At 55.8% G+C, this 17,537-nt stretch overlaps 6 protein-coding genes across 6 annotated transcripts; 3 read left to right on the top strand and 3 right to left on the bottom strand.

Moving 5' to 3' along the window:
* Positions 1-460: 460 nt before the first annotated feature.
* Positions 461-1,196, top strand: SPBR_08903 (uncharacterized protein; the record flags this gene model as incomplete). Its single annotated transcript, XM_040767029.1, has 2 exons — positions 461-522; positions 629-1,196. The coding sequence occupies 2 exons, from the start codon at positions 461-463 to the stop codon at positions 1,194-1,196; spliced, it is 630 nt and encodes a 209-aa protein (XP_040614903.1).
* Positions 1,197-1,629: 433 nt separating this feature from the next.
* Positions 1,630-3,772, bottom strand: SPBR_08235 (uncharacterized protein; the record flags this gene model as incomplete). Its single annotated transcript, XM_040766473.1, has 4 exons — positions 1,630-3,162; positions 3,243-3,481; positions 3,544-3,631; positions 3,722-3,772. The coding sequence occupies 4 exons, from the start codon at positions 3,770-3,772 to the stop codon at positions 1,630-1,632; spliced, it is 1,911 nt and encodes a 636-aa protein (XP_040614902.1).
* Positions 3,773-5,835: 2,063 nt separating this feature from the next.
* Positions 5,836-7,410, top strand: SPBR_08398 (indoleamine 2,3-dioxygenase; the record flags this gene model as incomplete). The annotated part of the gene is made up of 1 exon (XM_040766636.1): positions 5,836-7,410. One exon carries the CDS (start codon positions 5,836-5,838, stop codon positions 7,408-7,410), a length of 1,575 nt encoding a protein of 524 aa, XP_040614901.1.
* An 838-nt stretch (positions 7,411-8,248) lies between these two features.
* Positions 8,249-9,430, top strand: SPBR_08525 (uncharacterized protein; the record flags this gene model as incomplete). The annotated part of the gene is made up of 1 exon (XM_040766763.1): positions 8,249-9,430. The coding sequence occupies one exon, from the start codon at positions 8,249-8,251 to the stop codon at positions 9,428-9,430; it is 1,182 nt and encodes a 393-aa protein (XP_040614900.1).
* Positions 9,431-12,302: 2,872 nt separating this feature from the next.
* Positions 12,303-13,710, bottom strand: SPBR_08446 (uncharacterized protein; the record flags this gene model as incomplete). Its single annotated transcript, XM_040766684.1, has 2 exons — positions 12,303-13,398; positions 13,682-13,710. 2 exons carry the CDS (start codon positions 13,708-13,710, stop codon positions 12,303-12,305), a joined length of 1,125 nt encoding a protein of 374 aa, XP_040614899.1.
* Positions 13,711-14,911: 1,201 nt separating this feature from the next.
* Positions 14,912-17,020, bottom strand: SPBR_08243 (class 3 chitinase 2; the record flags this gene model as incomplete). Its single annotated transcript, XM_040766481.1, has 1 exon — positions 14,912-17,020. The coding sequence occupies one exon, from the start codon at positions 17,018-17,020 to the stop codon at positions 14,912-14,914; it is 2,109 nt and encodes a 702-aa protein (XP_040614898.1).
* Between the last annotated feature and the right edge of the window lie 517 nt (positions 17,021-17,537).

Here is a 17,537-nt window from a genome sequence, read left to right as displayed (position 1 = left end):
TGGTCCACGAATCAATTACGAAGCCGGTCAAAAAGAATCACGAAGAAGGAAATGAAGCAGTACACGAAACGTCAACCTCTGTAGCAAGCCATCCAATTATCGGCCACAAAGCCGCATCTGTTGCCGACCTCAGAAAAATCTTTGACCGTCCGGGCCCAAGCAACATGTCTACCCACTCGATGCCGAAACTGTCACCTGCAAAGCACTGTGAAGGTAACAGCTTTAGGCCACTTAAAGTTTCCAAAACAATGATATGTGCCGAGACCACAAAGTCACCATCACTTTCCGAGCTTACGAAGACCACTCTCCACAGCCCAGGGCCCGAAAAGACGGACGCTGTTCGACCAAGGCTTATTGGCAGCCCTTCAGCGCAGTGTCACCCTGTGCAGGAAAATCAGATTGGGGCCCTTCCAAGGTCTAGACTACGGGCATTTCTTCATTCAAATCGAAGCTCAGGATCATGGAGGCGGCTGTCGTCGCACCTGCGCCGCCGGGGCTCACACGAACAAAGCTCATCCACTGGTGATGTTCCTTGCCCAAGTCAAGCTTTTGCAGGCTCTGCATCGCATGAAGCCACTCGTGGTCCTTCTTCCTGGAACTCAACTACTGAAAACAAATACCCTGCTAGTGCCCGGTCAGACAATCGCAACGGCGAACAACTTGTTGCTAAATTGGAGCCTTTGGCACCACTGACTACGACGCAAAACGCGTTGAACGGATCAAAGCGATCCTGGGTCTGGGGCCATGTTCATAGAGCCAAGGAACAGTCGGGTGCTGCATTCCATGCCAGTGAGGCAGCCGCCGGCTTTGAGGAAAACAAACTGTTCCGGCGCGTCTCGAAAGAGAGCCGTTTTCGAAGCTGGAGTTGGGGGCGTCGAAGTGGCGCCAAAGCATCCGTCAATGATGCTAACAGCAATTCTGTGAATGTGTCTTCGTCGACAAGAGACACGCAGGGCAGCAGTACGAGCACATTTAACGGCCCCTTTGAGGATCTGGACCGCTCAGAAACCGATGCCACTGTTTTGTCGAACACAGATATGACCTCTGCCACGGCCTCCTCCCCAATGGTCGATGCCGAAGCAAGTTGCGAGCTACAACACCCAATTCCGGTCCACGTCGACGATATCCAGCGCCTAGTCAGCCTCTGCAAGAAGAGAGAAAAGAGCCCGAGCTTGTCGTACCTCTTCCAGCCTTGAATAGTGCCATGCTTACGGAAGACTGCAGTCAAATTGCTATTGCTACAGCATCGTTCTAAGTCCTCTCTTATGTTTGATGATTACCTGGCGGCGAAATTATTATATGGCTCCTTGGTCTATGTGCAATGAAAAACGAGAAAGTGAGGAAGAGAGAAACAGAGAAATAGAACTGGTATCCGCTACTACGTCTTCCATGTATGTATTGCCCAAGCCATTATAAATCAACTTATTTACAGGCGTCAGTTTTCTTGCAAAAGCAACGAGGTCCATGAATAATAATAAAAACAAAAAAAAAACACAACGGACATGAAAATAAAATAAATGAAACGAAATGATGGGGGATGTACATGCTATTGAAACAACCGTTAATCTACGCAACAAAGCAAAGAAGCTGAGCCTTTACATTCTTCTTCTCGATGCGACCACCTCTTTTCTATGCCGATGCGAGGCCCATGCCTCGGCCGACCTTGCGCACCAGGGCTTTCTTCAGGTACCACTCGCGGGCGAGCGACCGCGTCATCTTGGCGAAAACGACCGGGCTGACGCGCCCGCGCTCGACGGCACGGCCCAGCATAAACACCGCGTCGGCCAGCGCGCGCTCCTCGGCCACCAGGTCGTACAGCTGGTTCGCCACCACCGTGGGGCCCACCAGCAGGTCGTCCACGGCCGGCGCCGGTGTCTGCTGGCTGCTCGCCACCAGCCCGTCGGCCGCGGCCAACGTCTCGTGCAGAATGTCCGTGTTGCTCGTCAGCAGCGCCGACAGCTGCGCCACGTCCGACATGTCCTGCTGCAGGCGCTGGGCCGCCGTCAGCATGGCCGCCCGCTGCGCACGCAGACCGGCCAGGGACAGGTCGTTCTTGTCACGGATCTGCTGGCGTTGGGCCGCGAGGGTCTGTGCAAGCTGGTGGAGGAGGGCGTCCTTTTCCGGGTTGCGCGGTACGGGCGGCGGCTGCACGGATCCAGCTTGTGCGCGGCCGGACTGGCTGTCGCCGAGGTGGGCACCGTCGGAGGGGCCGTTAGGAGCGTCGTTGGTGGCGGGCTCGTCCATAAGATCGGGCGGAGGGGGTTGCCGCGGCCGTGACTGAACTTGCTGAAGGAACTGCTGCTGTGGTGGATACTGCTGTTGCTGTTGCTGGGGGTTATACTGCTGGAACTGTTGCTGCTGCTGTTGCTGCTGCTGCCATGGTGGCGGGACTAGTTGCGGCTGCTGCTGCTGTTGTTGGTACTGATAGTAGGCATTTGAGGACTGATGGCCGTAAGGCACGGAGGGCGGTGGCGGAGACGACTTGGATGGTTGTAAAGGCTGTGGCTGTCCGTAGGAGGCGTTATATGGTGGCTGCTGGTGCTGCTGGCTCGGGCTCATGGGCGGCTGGCCGAGAGGTGATTGCTGGTATGCAGGTCGGTCGGGTCGGTCAGGGCGTTCAGGGCGGCCTGGGACCGGTGGCCCCCCGCTAGCACTCCGTGCAGACGGTCCTGCTTCGACGGCTTGCGGCGGTGGTGGACTTGCGCCATACCACGAGCTGCGGACGCCGCCAGCTCCCGAGGTTGACGGATGAGGAGGTGGTGGAGGGGGGCTCGGGGTTGCTTGCGATGCTGGGTAGGCATTGTTGCCGTTGGTATACGAGGGATGCGGCGGGACGGGTGGCGGCGATGGGGTGTGATGCGCCAGCACAGCGGCGCTGTGCTGTGGCTGTCCGTTTGCCTTTGGTGGTGGTGGTGGCGGTGGTGGGTCCTGTTGTTGCTGCTGTTGCTGCTGCTGTTGTCGTGAAGCGGTTGCCTTTGGTGACAGTGGGGGTGGGTGCGGCGGCGAGGCCAGCTCTTGTGGCGGTGGAGGGACGGGCGGAGGTGTTGGTGATGCGGCTGGTGCTTGTAATGGCGCTGCTCTCGGGGCCTGGCGTGCAATGACAGGTGGTTCTTTGGCGAAGACATCGCGCAATATGGTCAGAAAGTCACATATCGTCGACTTCTAGAGGATGCGGAATCCGGTTAGCGGTCAACATCGCAAGATCCTATCCCAGCTGCCCTTGCTTTACTCGCTCAACGTACATCCCAAAACTCGGCCCAGCCGGCAAGATACGGATGATAAACCTGCCCCTGGGGGTCGACGTGCTGGCCAGGGCGGACCATCATATTCTCGGTCGGTGTGACGTAGACGAGCGGCGCCTCGCGCGGGTAGTTGTGCGGCACCCAGAGCGAGATGGGGTAGCGGTAGGTGGCGCCGCGGAAGACAGCCGGTATTGTGCCGGACAGGTGAAGAAGGAGAGCAGATGCGCCATTGGGGAAGGCTGCCAGGGTCAGCAGGGAAACAAAAGCTGCAAAGTACCAAAGGCAAAGTCCATGCACTCACTGTGAACGTCGGTCCGCGGCGACAGCGAGGGGAAGTAGGAGAGCGCCTGCGACACGTCATTGTATGTCCGATTGACGTCTTGGTATTCCTAGAGAAGCAGTGACAGTCAGTAAGCGGCGCCGCAGCTCGGGACACATCCGCATCTGTCACATTCACATCATTGTGGTCTCAGACTTACGCTCGTCAGGACGCTGTAGAGCCAATTCAGCACATGCTGCTGGACAGCCATAGCGGGCGGCTCGCGAGGCGGCGTCGGATAGTGCAGCAGAGAGGTTGTTGGAGTTTAGCAGCGCATGCAGGGCGGTCGTGCTGTGAGGTCTGACCCTGCATGGGGAGTTGGTATGAAGGGGAGAGTGGTGACGATGTTGGACAATATTACGTGCAACAGTGCTTAGTGGGGTTGCAACAAGGTATCCTGGGCAAGCTTGGCTGGCACAGTGTGGACATACAGATGGGCCAAATGCTGTGGCTGAAGTGTGGCGTCAATTAAAAGGTCCAGCCACCTTGCACAGTCCTGGCCGCGACCAACGCTCCACCCCCGCGTCGCAAATATGTAAAGTCGTCTTTGACAGTGACACAGACGTCACTCGATGTGGGACACTCCGCTGACAGGTTGTATTTGGTATCGCACAGTCGGCGAAAGCGTGCTTCATAGACGGCCTATGGTTATGTGGCGTGCGTTTGAGCGTTTCGCTTGATTACTGAATATGGCAGGACAAGTGCGAATCGGTGCCTGCCGTGGGATTTGTATTTGCGTTCTTCGGTGTTCACTTCGGAGAAATACAGCCCCCTCCTTCCAAACAGCGAAGGCACCTGACGGCCAATACGGAAACAGCGCCTGTAACTTACCGCAGCAAAACAAACCTGCAGCTTCCCTAGTCGGCGGGGTGTATGTAGAAAATGAATATGGCAATCACGCCTTGCAGCTCATAAGGGCAGGAGCGCGACTGTGTGGCGAGCGATCCCGTGCTCTTCCTTACCTGCATGAGAAAACGTGGAAAGAGCGAAGCATGTGCAAATCATGTCACACGACAGCGTTAAAAACGATTCACATTCAAAATACGTCACGGTTTATAAGACGGTACGATAATTGCAATGAAGTCCGAGGTCTGCCACTAGGGCGAGGGACGATTTGTGAGCATATGTGAGAGGGAGACGAGTCGGAAATTTTGCATTTGTAAATGAAAATCGAGGCCGCTGTCGGAGAGCGACTGCCCAGCGCAAAGCAGCGCAGCCCGGTTCCGCCGGACCAAGGATGGTCTTAGGGGGGGAAATTAGAATAGGGCAGGCGCTATGGAGCACCCATACAGGCAGATTATGAGCGACGCACCCGGAGGGACGACATGCACAAAACAGAAGCGATGAATCGTGCAAGTTTGGCAGGAGCAGTGGGAAAAACAGAAACAACAGGAAAAGAGATTCCGCACGCCCCTGCGCCCTTGCCTTTTTCGCAAATGCTGGCATCCACTGGTTCCTTCCCTACCTTTGCGTAGGCTTCTTCGTTAGTGCCATACGACGCAAAAGGCGCACATCTGTTGCGCAGAGCCGGACCATCGGAATTTGCCTCTCACACCCGGGACACTGGATTCGCCTCGAGACTTTGGAGGGCGGGATGGCGCGGAGCAGTGCGAGAATGGTCCTGCCCTGCCCTGTCCCATGGTTATGGGCAGCCTGGGATTTTCAAGCTATGTTCCTTAGCGGCATAGCCTGGTGAAAGAACCCGGAAGAAGGCGCGATCGAGACAACCCGGGGGCGGCGCTTGCCTGCAAATTATAAAGCGCCGTTAGTTTCCCGTTTTTCTCGGGCGCCTTCCGTTGTCTCGCTTCCTCTCCTTTTTCTCTTCTTCTTTTCTTCTCTTCTCCTTTTTTCCTTCACCCCAAGACAAACTCCCTCAAACCCATGGTCACGCAACCAGAAACTCGCACGGCTGAGGAGTATCACAGAATCAATTCTGTATACTCCTTGCGTCAGGACCTCTCGAGTACTTGAAACATCACGACCGCTTACATTGCCGAATCCAGCAATTGCTTCAGTCCCAAGCCCTACAAGCAATCTCGGCATAACAGATACTAAACTACCGACGGCTTACACTTTGGACCAAAGAGCATCGCAACGTCAAACAATCACGAGCGACGACATCGTTCCAAAAGACAAGAGCAGACAAATCCAAGCCGCTGTCCTCGTGACCAACAGTCCGCAGCTTCACGCGCTATCGAAAACGACTCTTGCTTCTCGGTTTCTTGAAACATAGGGCCAACAAGAGCCAGACAAGCCTCTGGCCTGCTACCAAATATGCTTCCCAAAATTCCCGTTCTTGCCGACTATGGCATCTCCCCCAAGCACGGCTTCCTCCCTAATGAGCTGCCCCTTGCCCGGCTGCCGGATCCGTACTACAACAAGTGGGAGGCCGTCGTGGCCAACCTGCAGGCCCTGATCCTCAGCCGTCGCCTGCGCGGCGTGGTCGACCGTCTGCCTGTGCTCTCCACAGTCGGCCTGGAACACGACGCGGAGTGGCGGCGGGCGTACAGCATCCTCTGCTTCATTGCGCACGGCTACATCTGGGGCGGTGACAGCCCCAGCGACCGCCTCCCGCCGCCCATCACCGTGCCGCTGCTGGCCATTTCGGCGCGCCTCGAGGTGCCGCCCGTGGCCACGTACGCCGCGGTGTGCCTCTGGAACTTCAAGCCGCTCTTTGTCGACGAAGGCGTCGACCAGCTCGAGAACCTGGCCACGCTCAACACGCTGACCGGCTCCATTGACGAGTCGTGGTTCTACCTCGTCTCTGTGGCCATGGAGGCCCGCGGCGGGCCCATGATTGCCATCATGCTCAAGGCCATGGCGGCCGTGCGCGAAGACGACGCCGACACGGTCACGGCATGCCTGTGCGCCTTTGCCGAGCGCCTCAACGACCTCGGCGAGCTGCTGCAGCGCCTGCACGAGCAGTGCGACCCCACCGTCTTTTACCACCGCATCCGGCCGTTTTTGGCCGGCAGCAAGAACATGGCCGACGCGGGCCTCCCGCTCGGCGTGATCTACGACGACGGCCGCGGCGACGGCGAGGACCAGGAGTACCGCCAGTACAGCGGGGGCAGCAATGCGCAGAGCAGCCTGATCCAGTTCTTTGACATTGTCCTGGGCGTGGAACACCGCCCGACGGGCGTCAAGGCCGGCGACGGTGACAGTGCTGGCGGTGCCGACGGCGACGATGCGGCCGCCAAGGCGGCCGCCGCATCCCGCCACAACTTTATTCTGGAGATGCGCAAGTACATGCCGGGCGCGCACGCGCGCTTCCTGCAGGACGTCACGGATGTGGCCAACATCCGCCCGTACGTGCTTGCCAACCAGGCTGCGGGTACCAACCGACCACTGTCGATTGCCTACGACTCGTGCCTGGCCATGCTCCGCGCCCTGCGCGACAAGCACATTGCCGTGGTCACACGCTACATTGTGATTCCGTCGCGTGACGTGGCACGTGCCCGTAGCCGCTCGCGCAGCCCCGAGGCTCTGCGCCGCGCCGCGCCTACGACGCACCGGCCCAAGACGATGAACCTGGCGATGGCGGCCGTGAAGACGGACGACAGCGGCACCAAGAAATCGCTCAAGGGCACGGGCGGCACGGCACTTATTTCGTTCCTCAAGCAGGCACGCGACGAGACGGGCGAGCCGGCCGTCGAAGAGTGGACGCAGCGTTTCATGCACCGGCAGGGCCGCGTGCCGGGCAAGAACGACTTCTTCTTTGGCAAGCCCGCCGAGCCAGCGACGCCGGAGGTGGCAGCGGCTGTGACGGGGGACGATGAGGTCGAGGTCGGCGGGCTGGCCGGCATGTGGACGCTGGACGAAGATGTCGGCGGTCTCTGCTTGTACTAGTCTCTGATTGGGCCTCGGTCCAGTTTTTGATCAATTCCATTGCGAGCGTGCATGCACAGTACGCTTTGTCATGGCCCTGGCCTTGGAAACGATGGGATCCTCAACGATTCACTCGTCTTTTATCATTCTTCGCCGTTTCCCGGTGGCTACAGGTACACTTTTGCCGTCGAGCCAAGTCAGCTCGATGCAGGCGGGCCTGTGTAAATGAACGTTTTCTTTATTTTCTTTTCTTTTCACCTACATACATAAGCAATGACATCTTATATTTTGCATTTTGGATACTGGCGCTGCCGAAGCTCTACATTCTTGAAGACCGCATCGAAGCTTTCCCGTTTCTTTGTCTGCATTATGGACCAACATCAGTCCATTCAGGGAGAGATGAACTGCGTCCCCCAGCCTACAGTTTGGCTCGCTGACTCCGTCAAACCACTAGCTGTTGTTGGATGAGGGCCAACGGTACGTCACTACACAATGTGCAACGAGTGACGCTCACTAAGTTGGCAACTATTGCATCACCAGTGTAAGCTGCAAGCGTGAACTCCCTCCATCTGTCAACCAATGAGGGGCAACATCGAGATTTGTTTACGCACCCTTTTCTGCGGCAGCACGACCCATGGATCTTTTCTATCCTTTATCTGGCCCCTTCTCCTTCCTTGGTCTCTTTCTTGCCAAGGTTTTTGTTTCTCTCTTCTTTTTCTTTTTTCTACTTTCTGTCATTGTATCTTATTTCATGCTTAATCATTAATTTTTAATTTCTGCGGATAGTTAGAACGCATCCATCGCTATTTGCATCACCTCAAATTTTTATTATTTTTTTTGTGCCATCGTCATTTTCATCATGGATTACAAGGACGAGAAGCCAATTGTCACCGTTCATGACATTGTCGACGACTACAAGGTGGCCCACTCCAAGATTGCCACCGCCAACCCCATTACGTCGCCGATTCTCTTTTGTCGGCAGCTGGTGAAGCGCCGGCGCGAGGCCAAGAACGAGAAGGCGCGTCAGGAGGGCGAGACCAAAATCGCAAAGAGCCTGTCCGGCATCCGGGAGGCCATCTTCGAATCGGAGCAAAAGTGCCACATTCTCGTCAGGCGCATAGAAGACCTCTGCGGCAACATCGGCATGCGGACCCAGTACCTGCATTTCGCCGTCGTGAGTCTGCTCCCACCGTCCGACGACGCCGGCTACCGGGGCAGCAGCACGGCCGAGTACCAGGCCTTGAAGGCGGCCAAGCTCCGCAGCATGACTGAGCAGACCCAGGCCGCCTTCAACGCAGTCGAGACGGCCGTCGGGTTCATCCGCGCGCAAATGAACGGAGTCATTGTCCTGGTCGACGAGGCCTGCGCGGGCAAGCTGTTTGTGTCGCCTTTTGGCGACCAGAACCCGCCGAGCTTGTACCCAAACGGGCGGACGCGGCCGCGGATGGTGCGCCGGGACCCGTCCAAAGACGGCTGCCCGTCCCAGTTTGTCAAATTGCGCGAGGCCGTACTTGCCACGGCGACGACCAACAGCGACTGGAACATTCCGGACGCGCAGTATGACTTGCTCCACGCCGTCCACAGGCAGCTGAAGAAGGTGCAAGACGCGCACGCCTCCGCGTACGGGGACAGCATGGCCAAGCGGACCATCCACGGCGGGTTCCGGCCGCCCCCCGGCGGTTGGTGGAGCCGCGAGTACATGCGGTCGGCCGCGACGGTGCTGAACAATCTGGCCACGCGGATGGCCTCCCTGCAAGCGAAAGCAGACGGCGTCCGCGAGGCGCTGGTCAGCGCCAACGCCGTGCGCGAGGCCACGGCGGCGGTGATCAAGCAGGAGTTGGCGTCGCTGGGTCCGGCCTGCACCGTCATCCCCAAGCAGCTGGAGCCGGTTGACATGAGAATGTACAGCATCTGTTACGACAGCATGCAATCGGTGAAATGGACAAAGGGCAGGACGCACAGCATCCTGCAGACGGCAGAAGCCATGCCCCTTGTCCACACCATCAGCTACAAGCCGCAACAGCGCGGAGTGACGAAGTAGAGGAGGACATCCATGTGATACCGGCTCTTGGAGATGTGCATTTGTGCATATGTGCATTTTTGTTGTGATTTATGATTTGGTTCTACCTTTCATTCGGGTTCGGATACGTTTGGAGTTGACTCGGGGGTCTTTCGTTTATTTGATGTCATTTACTTGTAATCAACCGATGATGCATGAATTAAGCGTAAACCTAAACTTCTTTTTCCAGTTGAAGCTACACACTGTGATTAGCAAAATGCGCGGGATCATTCTACGTCAGTCTTTTAGGAACCAGACAACACTAACACGACACAAGAAAGGGGCTATTAGTTTCCTTACCATTTCAACCATCGTACGAACAGTGTAGATCCACGAAATGCGTTGTACGTCTAGCGAAATGTGGCATATGTTGTGTATATATCGCTTACTTGACTTATACAACGATTATATGGCACTTATGCAATTAAACAGAAATTGGGCAAAGGCGAGCCGGCGTCGCAGCACGAATTTGGCAGTCGTATCCCAGGCAAAGATATAGTTTGTCTCACATAATGCGCAGAAAACTCGCTTTTCTCCTCAGCCTCATCGTACTCCACAGGTCAAACGTTGAGACAAAACAAAAAACCAGTCCAGGGTGCAAAAACACAATGAACAGAACGGTAAAGTGAAGTCGGAAAAGTGGAGCAGATGCAAGGCTCGACATTGGGAAGGTACGGGGTGCGCCGTCCAGATCGGAAGTACCCGGTACTTCCTGCTGCGAACTCCTACAACACGCTAGCACCATTTTGAGGAGAGGGGTGTGTCTATCACTATGAATCATTTCGCATCACTTTGCATCAACGTCGCATCATTTGCAGGCGGGCAGCAGACTTGTTGCTCTCCCACTGCATCCCGTTTGGTGGAAAGATTCTTGGCTGGCTGTTGTAAGGAACTGAGTGCAGCAACACAGGGTGAGCAGGGCGAGCAGATTGGCCTGGGCTTCGGAAGGATTCGCGGTGGAAGACAAAGGCGGTGATGTTGTGAAAGCCATGAACGAGGAGGAATGTCGAGAGTTTTCGAGGGAATGGGGCAGCTAGAGAGCGCTGTCGGTGTCTATATTGCCGCCAAGTGTCCATTGAGAGCCAGGCTACTCCAAGACTTCGTCCAGATGACCTTGCTCCCGTCTACCACAAAATGCGGTCTATGTGCTTCTGGCAGCGTGCATTCTGAATCTTTTTTCCTTTCGTAGACGTTCATAAGAGAGCGGGACTCACGATCTGTGGTAGACCTTCCGCTGGTCGTCGTAAGACAAGAGAATACTGCTTGCCGAAAGGGGGCTGGGTAGAGGACACCAGACACTTGCTTCCGCCAGAGCGAATCTGACCGCGACCTAGAGGATAAGAGGATAAGAGGATATAAAGACTGGTATCTCAATGAATGATGTCGCATAGATACTGTGACAGACGGTGGATGACGGGAAGCAAGCAACCGTCATATTGCCCTATCCTGCCGAGCACGATTCCATACATCCACGGTTTGTGTATAGTCGAGCCAAGCCAGTTATAGAGCAGCACCACAACGAAACAGCCATTTCGCCAGGTGCTTTCGTGATGCGTCAGGAGTCGTCAAAAGAGCGAGTACAGGTACATCCGCTCGAGAGTTGCAGATGAGGAGAAGAAGAGTGTGAAGCGAGACGTGGCCTATATATGAAGCGTCGCAGATGACGAGATATGAATCATTCTCCCTCGCAATCCGACACACCTCGACTCGACAGTATACCGAAATCACCCCAAAATCACCAAAAGCAACACACGCACCTCTCGTAGATGCTCATTTGTCTGGTACTTGGCACTGCAGAGCCCGTCTACCCCCTCGTCTGTCGTTTCCCTTGCGACGTCCCCGGAAAAAAAGAGGAGGGTATGGACAACGAGCAGCATATATAAAGAACAGTTGCTGGTATCTGGATCGATCTTTTCCTTTCCTTTTTTTGGTCCCTTTCTTCGTTTATCCTTTATATTTCCCTTACCAAAATTGATTTTCTCTTGTTCCTCTGTCCTTCCGACCCTGCATCGATATGTTCTGCTGGCATCGATATCCCAATGATCGATATCCAATGTCGCCATCGTGGCATCGACATATATGTAGGTAGGCTCTCGCTCTCTTCTGCCCCGTCCACAAAAAGCACAAACCACACAATGTTGCACGCCTCTCTGCATGAAGAAAAACCATCGTTCCCAATGTTGAGAGCAAAACCACTGCACACAACATGGCACGAAGAGACTGAGGATTTGATGGAGTCGGACACCTGCAGAGTGGAACAGGAACTATCAGGCGACAAAAGAGGACGACAAGGTGGTATGGAAATAGAAGAGTCGGTGCCAAGAGAGTTTACTTTCTAGCACCGTTCCTACGTTCCTTTTCAACGGGTTATCTTCGTTTGAGGATGATGGCGCCGCTCGTTTTGGTCTCTTGCCCTCCCGTCACATCTTGTCCTCCTCGTTTTGTTTGTGGTGGGACTGTGTCTTCGTTCTCGCAGTGGCCTTCTTCTCTCCTCGGCTCATGCGTGGTTGTGCCTTGACGTGTCCATGAAAGCACTATATTCTACATATATGTCACCTAAGAGCCGACATCGTCCGACAGCAGCCTTCACAAGGCACATTTGTTGCTTTGTCTTTGGCGTGCAATTAAGCTTTGATTCTTCAGTTTGCATAAGATACATAAAAGAGCAAAACTCGCTAACGAGACAAAGCAAAGGACATAGAAAAGGAGAAACGCAAGAATAGAGGTAAGCAAAAATAGAAATAGACAATATAAAAACAACTCGGCCAGTCCTTTTGTACTTTTGTCCTTTTGAAATGTTGTCCTTTTGTGTGAAAAAAAAAAGTAACTTTTAAAAAACAAATCCTCTCTACTGCTACTTTCTTTTCCGCCGCTTGCTGCCTCCATCGTCTTCGCGGTCCCGGCTCTGCACAAGAAGCATCTTCCGCAGTGCCGTCGTCTCCGCCTCCTGTCGTGCCAGCTGAATGCGCAGCGCGTCGCGCTCGCCCTGCAGCTGCCCGACTTCCACCTCCAGCTCCGAGATGCGGTCCAGCTTCTTCTGGCGGTACTTGCGCGCCGCCAAGCTGTTGCGCTGTCTCTTGAGGAGGAGATCCTCGTCGTCTGCAGCCGCCGTCGTCGTGGACGTCCGGACACGCGCACCGCCGGCACCCGACCTTTTGTGGACGCCGCGCGCAGCACGACTGAGCGTCAGGCCAGGGACGTTCGGCGCCGAGGACGACGAAGAAGAAAGGGAAGAACGAGGCGGAGGCGAGGGCGCGGCTACAGCCGAAACCGACGTGCCAGACGCAGACGACGACGAAACGGACGGTGCCATGGCCACAGACGCGGCTGGTTCCGCGGTGCTACCTGGCGTCGACCCAAGCGAAGACAGGTCCAAGAACGAAAGAAACTGAAGATTGTTGCTGCTGCTGCTGCTGCTGCTGCTGTTGTTGTCGTTGTCGTTGTCTTCTCCGACAGCTACACTCGCGCTGCAGCCGCCGTCGGCCGCCTGCGCAACAGGCGACGTCTCCGACGAGTAGGCCGGCGACAGCGACAGAGGTGGCGTGCGCGACTGGGTGGCCGTTGACGTGGCCATGGTCGCGCCCACCGATGACGAGGGCGAATGGTGGTGCGACGCCATGCCAAGGCGAGACGGCGGAAACATGATGGGGTCCGCGTACGGCATCGTCAAGATCGACGACCAGTCAAAAATATCGAGCAGGGGTTGTTGTTGCAGCTGCTGCTCTTGTTGTTGAGCGAAAGAGGAGCTTGCCGAAGAACAGGACAGCTGCTGGGATCCGTACGAGTCCAGCAGCGGTGTGGATAGCGAAGAAAGGAGAGAGGCCGGCGTGGTCGACGGCGTTGTGGTCAGCGGCGTGTCCGCAAACGAGACGGCGGGCGTCGACTGGGCCGCCGGGAACAGAGGCCAATTGGAAAGCTCCGATGGGGTGGGAGCCGTTGAAGGCAGGGAACTGGAGGGAACAGAAGTCGAGGTTGAAACAGAATAAGGTGCAAAAACAAATGCAGGTGAAGAATCAAAACAGAGGCTGCCGCCGCTTTCGTGGTTCGCCCAATTAAGGAACAGATCACCAACGTCGCCGTCGTCGGGGTCCTGGTGCGGCTGCTGTTGGCAATCTGTCGAGGGTGCTTGTCGGTGGCTGTCGCACTGCCGCCCGTCTCGACAACTAAGACATGTTGTGGGCGACAGGTGCCTGGGTGGGCCGGAACCAGTGGAAAGCGGAGTTGCGGACGCACGCTGCTGCTGATGAAGCGCCGGCACCCATTCTTGCAGAGTTAACGGTCGGCCTCCTTAGGTCGAGGCCGTGACAAGGGGAAGAAAACCGGAGGATATCAAAAGAAAGGAACACCGACTGCAAGACAGGTGGTGCCTTGTAAAGGGAAATCAAATGAAAGAAAGTGACAAAAAGGGCTGTGGAAAGGGGTGAAGTTGAACGAGAGAAAGGAGAGAAGACAAGAAATGAGGCAAAAGAGGGGTGGGCGTTGGAAATTTATAACGAGATCTGGTGAGATGTGGTTTGGTGCCAAGTTCACAAAGGAAAGGAACCATAAAACTTGCCCGTTTACCCTGGCACAGGTTTTGGGAAGGTTTTGGTGATCGTCGTTGTCTTAGCCACACGCCCCCCCAAGAAGCCGCCTCTGAGTCACCGCAAGTACCTCTGACTTCCTCGGCACAGCCGTCCTGGCGTCCTTGTCGCCAATCAGTCCCACCCTGCTCTGAATGGTCCAGGCGGTGCTGCAAAGGATGATGCGCGCCGTTGATCGACAATCGAATTTGGGTATGTCAGGTTTATCAGATTGAAAACCTCATTCTAAGGTTGGCTTTCTTGTGATGTGAGCAACGTTAGAAAAATGGGAAGGACGAGGCGGTGCAAAAAATGGGAAGAAATTTCGCGCAACGCTAGAACAGAACGAACCCACAACAAGATGCATACATACACTTCCTACATAAACAGGGAAAAGGGGAAAACAAGCACAAACCAGACGAGAAGAGAGATGGGGTTCTCAAACTGACGCGCAACGTCTCTTGTTCTTTATGTTTGCGTGCCACAACAGCAAAAACTGCAAATCCACCGTTCGTTCTGTTTTCGTGAAACTGACAAAAGTATGCTGTATATCGTACAAGACTCGTTGTGAAGCCACACCAATACATCCAAAAAGTCTGGACACAACGGCCTGCCCGGAAAAAGTGTGCAGGAGATAAGCTGCAGCAACAAACACACTTGACATTTACATAAAACAACAAAGGGTGCTGCGGTCCAACTGAAAGAATCCAAAAAAGTTTTGTTTTCAAAGGTATAAATAGAGAGAAGGAAAAGGTTAAGGCAATGCAATATGCTGTGTTAAAACCACCTGTACAGTAAAAGCCAAGACCAGACAAAAGAAAAAAAAGCCCGAAACCCAGAAAAGACGCAGTCCGTCATTGTAAGCAATCAAGACAAGATTGGAGCCTTTTTATTGACCGCTTTACAGCATCATCATAACACCGGCGACGAACAGGGCGGCCAGACCCATATGGGTCGACACCTTGCCAGCGCCAGCAGTGACGACACTGCTGCTGGGCGATGAGGAAAGGCGCGAGGCGCTGGCCGTGGCGCCAGAGCCAGCACCGTTGCCGTTCCCGTTGCCGCTGCCCGAACCGGCACCAACGGTCGTAGGCTTGACCTTGGTAACATTCGAGGCCGTCGAGTTGCTGTAGTGCACTGCAATAAGCGTCGTGGTGGGAACAGCGACGTGGCCAACAATGATCGGCGACGAGTTGGCGCCCGAGCCCGAGCCCGAGCCCGAGCCCGAGCCCGAGCCCGAGCCCGAGCCAGAGCCAGAGCCAGAGCCAGAGCCAGAGCCAGAGCCAGAGCCAGAGCCCGAGCTGGGATAGACAGTGATGGTGCTGACAGCAACCGTGTGGGTGTTGACGCGGGCCGGGCAGTTGGTGACCTCGGGAGCGCACGAGGTGATGGTCTCGTAGCTGGTGCTGTAGATGGTGCTGACAACAGGGGCACCGCCAGCACCACCGTTACCGCCGGCAGGGGTGCTGGTGGTATGCTTCTCGGTAGCAGTCACTGGGCAGATGGTGGTGTACAGATCGACGATGACCGTGGTCACCTTGCCGTAAGGGCAGTTGGTCACCGTCGGGGCGCAAGACAGGATGGTGCTCGTGTAGGTCGAGCGGACAGTCGAGGTGATCAGCGAGGCGGAAGGCGAAACAGCCGGGCTGGAGATGGGACCGGTAGAGGCCGAAGCACTGGCAGAGCCGCCGGCAGAGCCACTGGACGTGCTAGGGACAGCTGAGGCTGAGGCACTCGAGTTGGAATAAGGAGCGGAGCTGAAAGCAGCGGAGCTGGAGGCCGAGCCGGAAGCCGAAGCCGAAGCAGAGGCAGACGACGAGGCGACGGAGCTGGAGGCCGAGGCAGAGCTGGAAGCCGAGGCAGAGCTGGAGGCAGAGCTGGAGGCAGAGCTGGAGGCCGAGGCAGAGCTGGAGGCAGAGCTGGAGGCCGAGACAGAGCTGGAGGCAGAAGCGGACGACGAAGCGGATGAAGAAGCCGAGCTGGTAGAGACGACGCTCGAGGTCGAGATAATCGACGGGACGGGGTCAGCAGGGTTGGCAAGCTCGACAGCCAGGCCAATATAGTTGGTCTTGCCCTGCTGCTTGGTCTCGACGGGGTTGTTGAGACCGAAGAACTCGTCCCACAGCATGATGCCACCATAGTGGCTGTTGCCGCGGTACTTGACAATCAGGTCCTCAAACTGCTTGGGGTTAAGGTAGCCGGACCCGGCCGCTTCGGGACTAGCGGGCAGACCAATGAGCAGCGGGGTGTCAGCGTTGGGGGAGCCGTCGAGGTGGGTGACCCAGGCATTGAAGTTGAAACCCCCATTCAAGCCATCACAGACCGGGTTGTTGTAGAACTGGATGAAGAGGAGATCAAACTTGGACCCGGCCAGAATACCAGTCATCTGGAAGTTCCTGTCGTTGAAGGGGCACTGGGGAGCAGCAGTGACAAGGTAATCGCCGCCCTTGAAGTTGGTGCGCAGCCGCGAAACAAGGGTGTTCCAGGGACCCTGGTCGGCGAACTTCTCTTCGATGTCCAGGTCGAAGCCGTCGACGGAGTTGTGGGTGGCGCCGACATCGAAAGGACGGGGATACGTGTCGGTGCCGTCATACGGACCGAAGGCACCCCACAAGAAGTCGGCAAACTTGGTGGCCTCGGCGTCGGAGGACACGGTGTAGTTGGAGGTCGGCGAGAAGACACCGCCAATGGACAGGAGGATCTTGACGCCGTTGTCCTTGCAAGTCTGCCAGCCATCGGTGATGTCCGGGCAGTCCTTCAGCAGGAACGAGTCGGGGTAGTAGCCAGCAAAGCAGTGGTTGGCGAAGTTGTCACCAGGATAGCCGGACTTGCCGCCGTTCTCGGGCGAGACGTTGATGAAGGCCAGTGTCACGTAGTCGATGCCGGTCTCGCAGATGGTGGACAGCTCATTGCTACCCTGCTGGCCGTAGTAAACATTGACTTTGGCGGACTTGGCGGCCACAACAGCGGCGGAAGCCACAGCCAGGAGAGTGTTCTTGATAGAAGGCATTGTTGCGTTCTTTGTTTATATAAATGAGTGTTGGTGATATGAAAAAAAGGAGTGCCAAAAGAGAACGGGACGAGGCCGTTGAAGAACGAGAGACTATATAAAAATGAGTGACTATGATCCAAAGATCAAAACGAAAGGACGCAAACCAGAAGGAATGCAAAAAAAAAAAAAACGACTCAGTGAACAGAGTCGGTTGGTGAACGAAGTTGGCGATGGTGAGAAAACAAAAAGAGGAAAAAAAGAAGGAGAAAAAGAAGGAAAACGTCCAAAGCTGGACAAGCGGCGAGCCATCGTAGCCATATATTGCTCGAGGAAAAGTCCCGAGAACGACCATGCCACGCGCGCGTATGGGGGGTGGTGGGCAAGCCACAAGGAGGAGTAGGAGGTGAAGGGGGGCTGCTCTCTGCGAGTTTGCATGTTGAGTGTGAAAAGGGGCACGATAGCCAGATTGGGCAAGTCTGCCGCTCCATGCGTGTATCGACCCTTGCCCTGCCTTGGGCTGGCCTCAGTCCACGTC

The sequence above is a fragment of the Sporothrix brasiliensis genome (genome assembly GCF_000820605.1).
Source record: "Sporothrix brasiliensis 5110 chromosome Unknown Cont22, whole genome shotgun sequence".
In the NCBI taxonomy this organism is placed as follows: Eukaryota; Fungi; Ascomycota; class Sordariomycetes; order Ophiostomatales; family Ophiostomataceae; genus Sporothrix; species Sporothrix brasiliensis.
The sequence above is the reverse complement of the archived record's forward strand: the minus strand, read 5'-3'. Positions and strand labels throughout refer to the sequence as shown.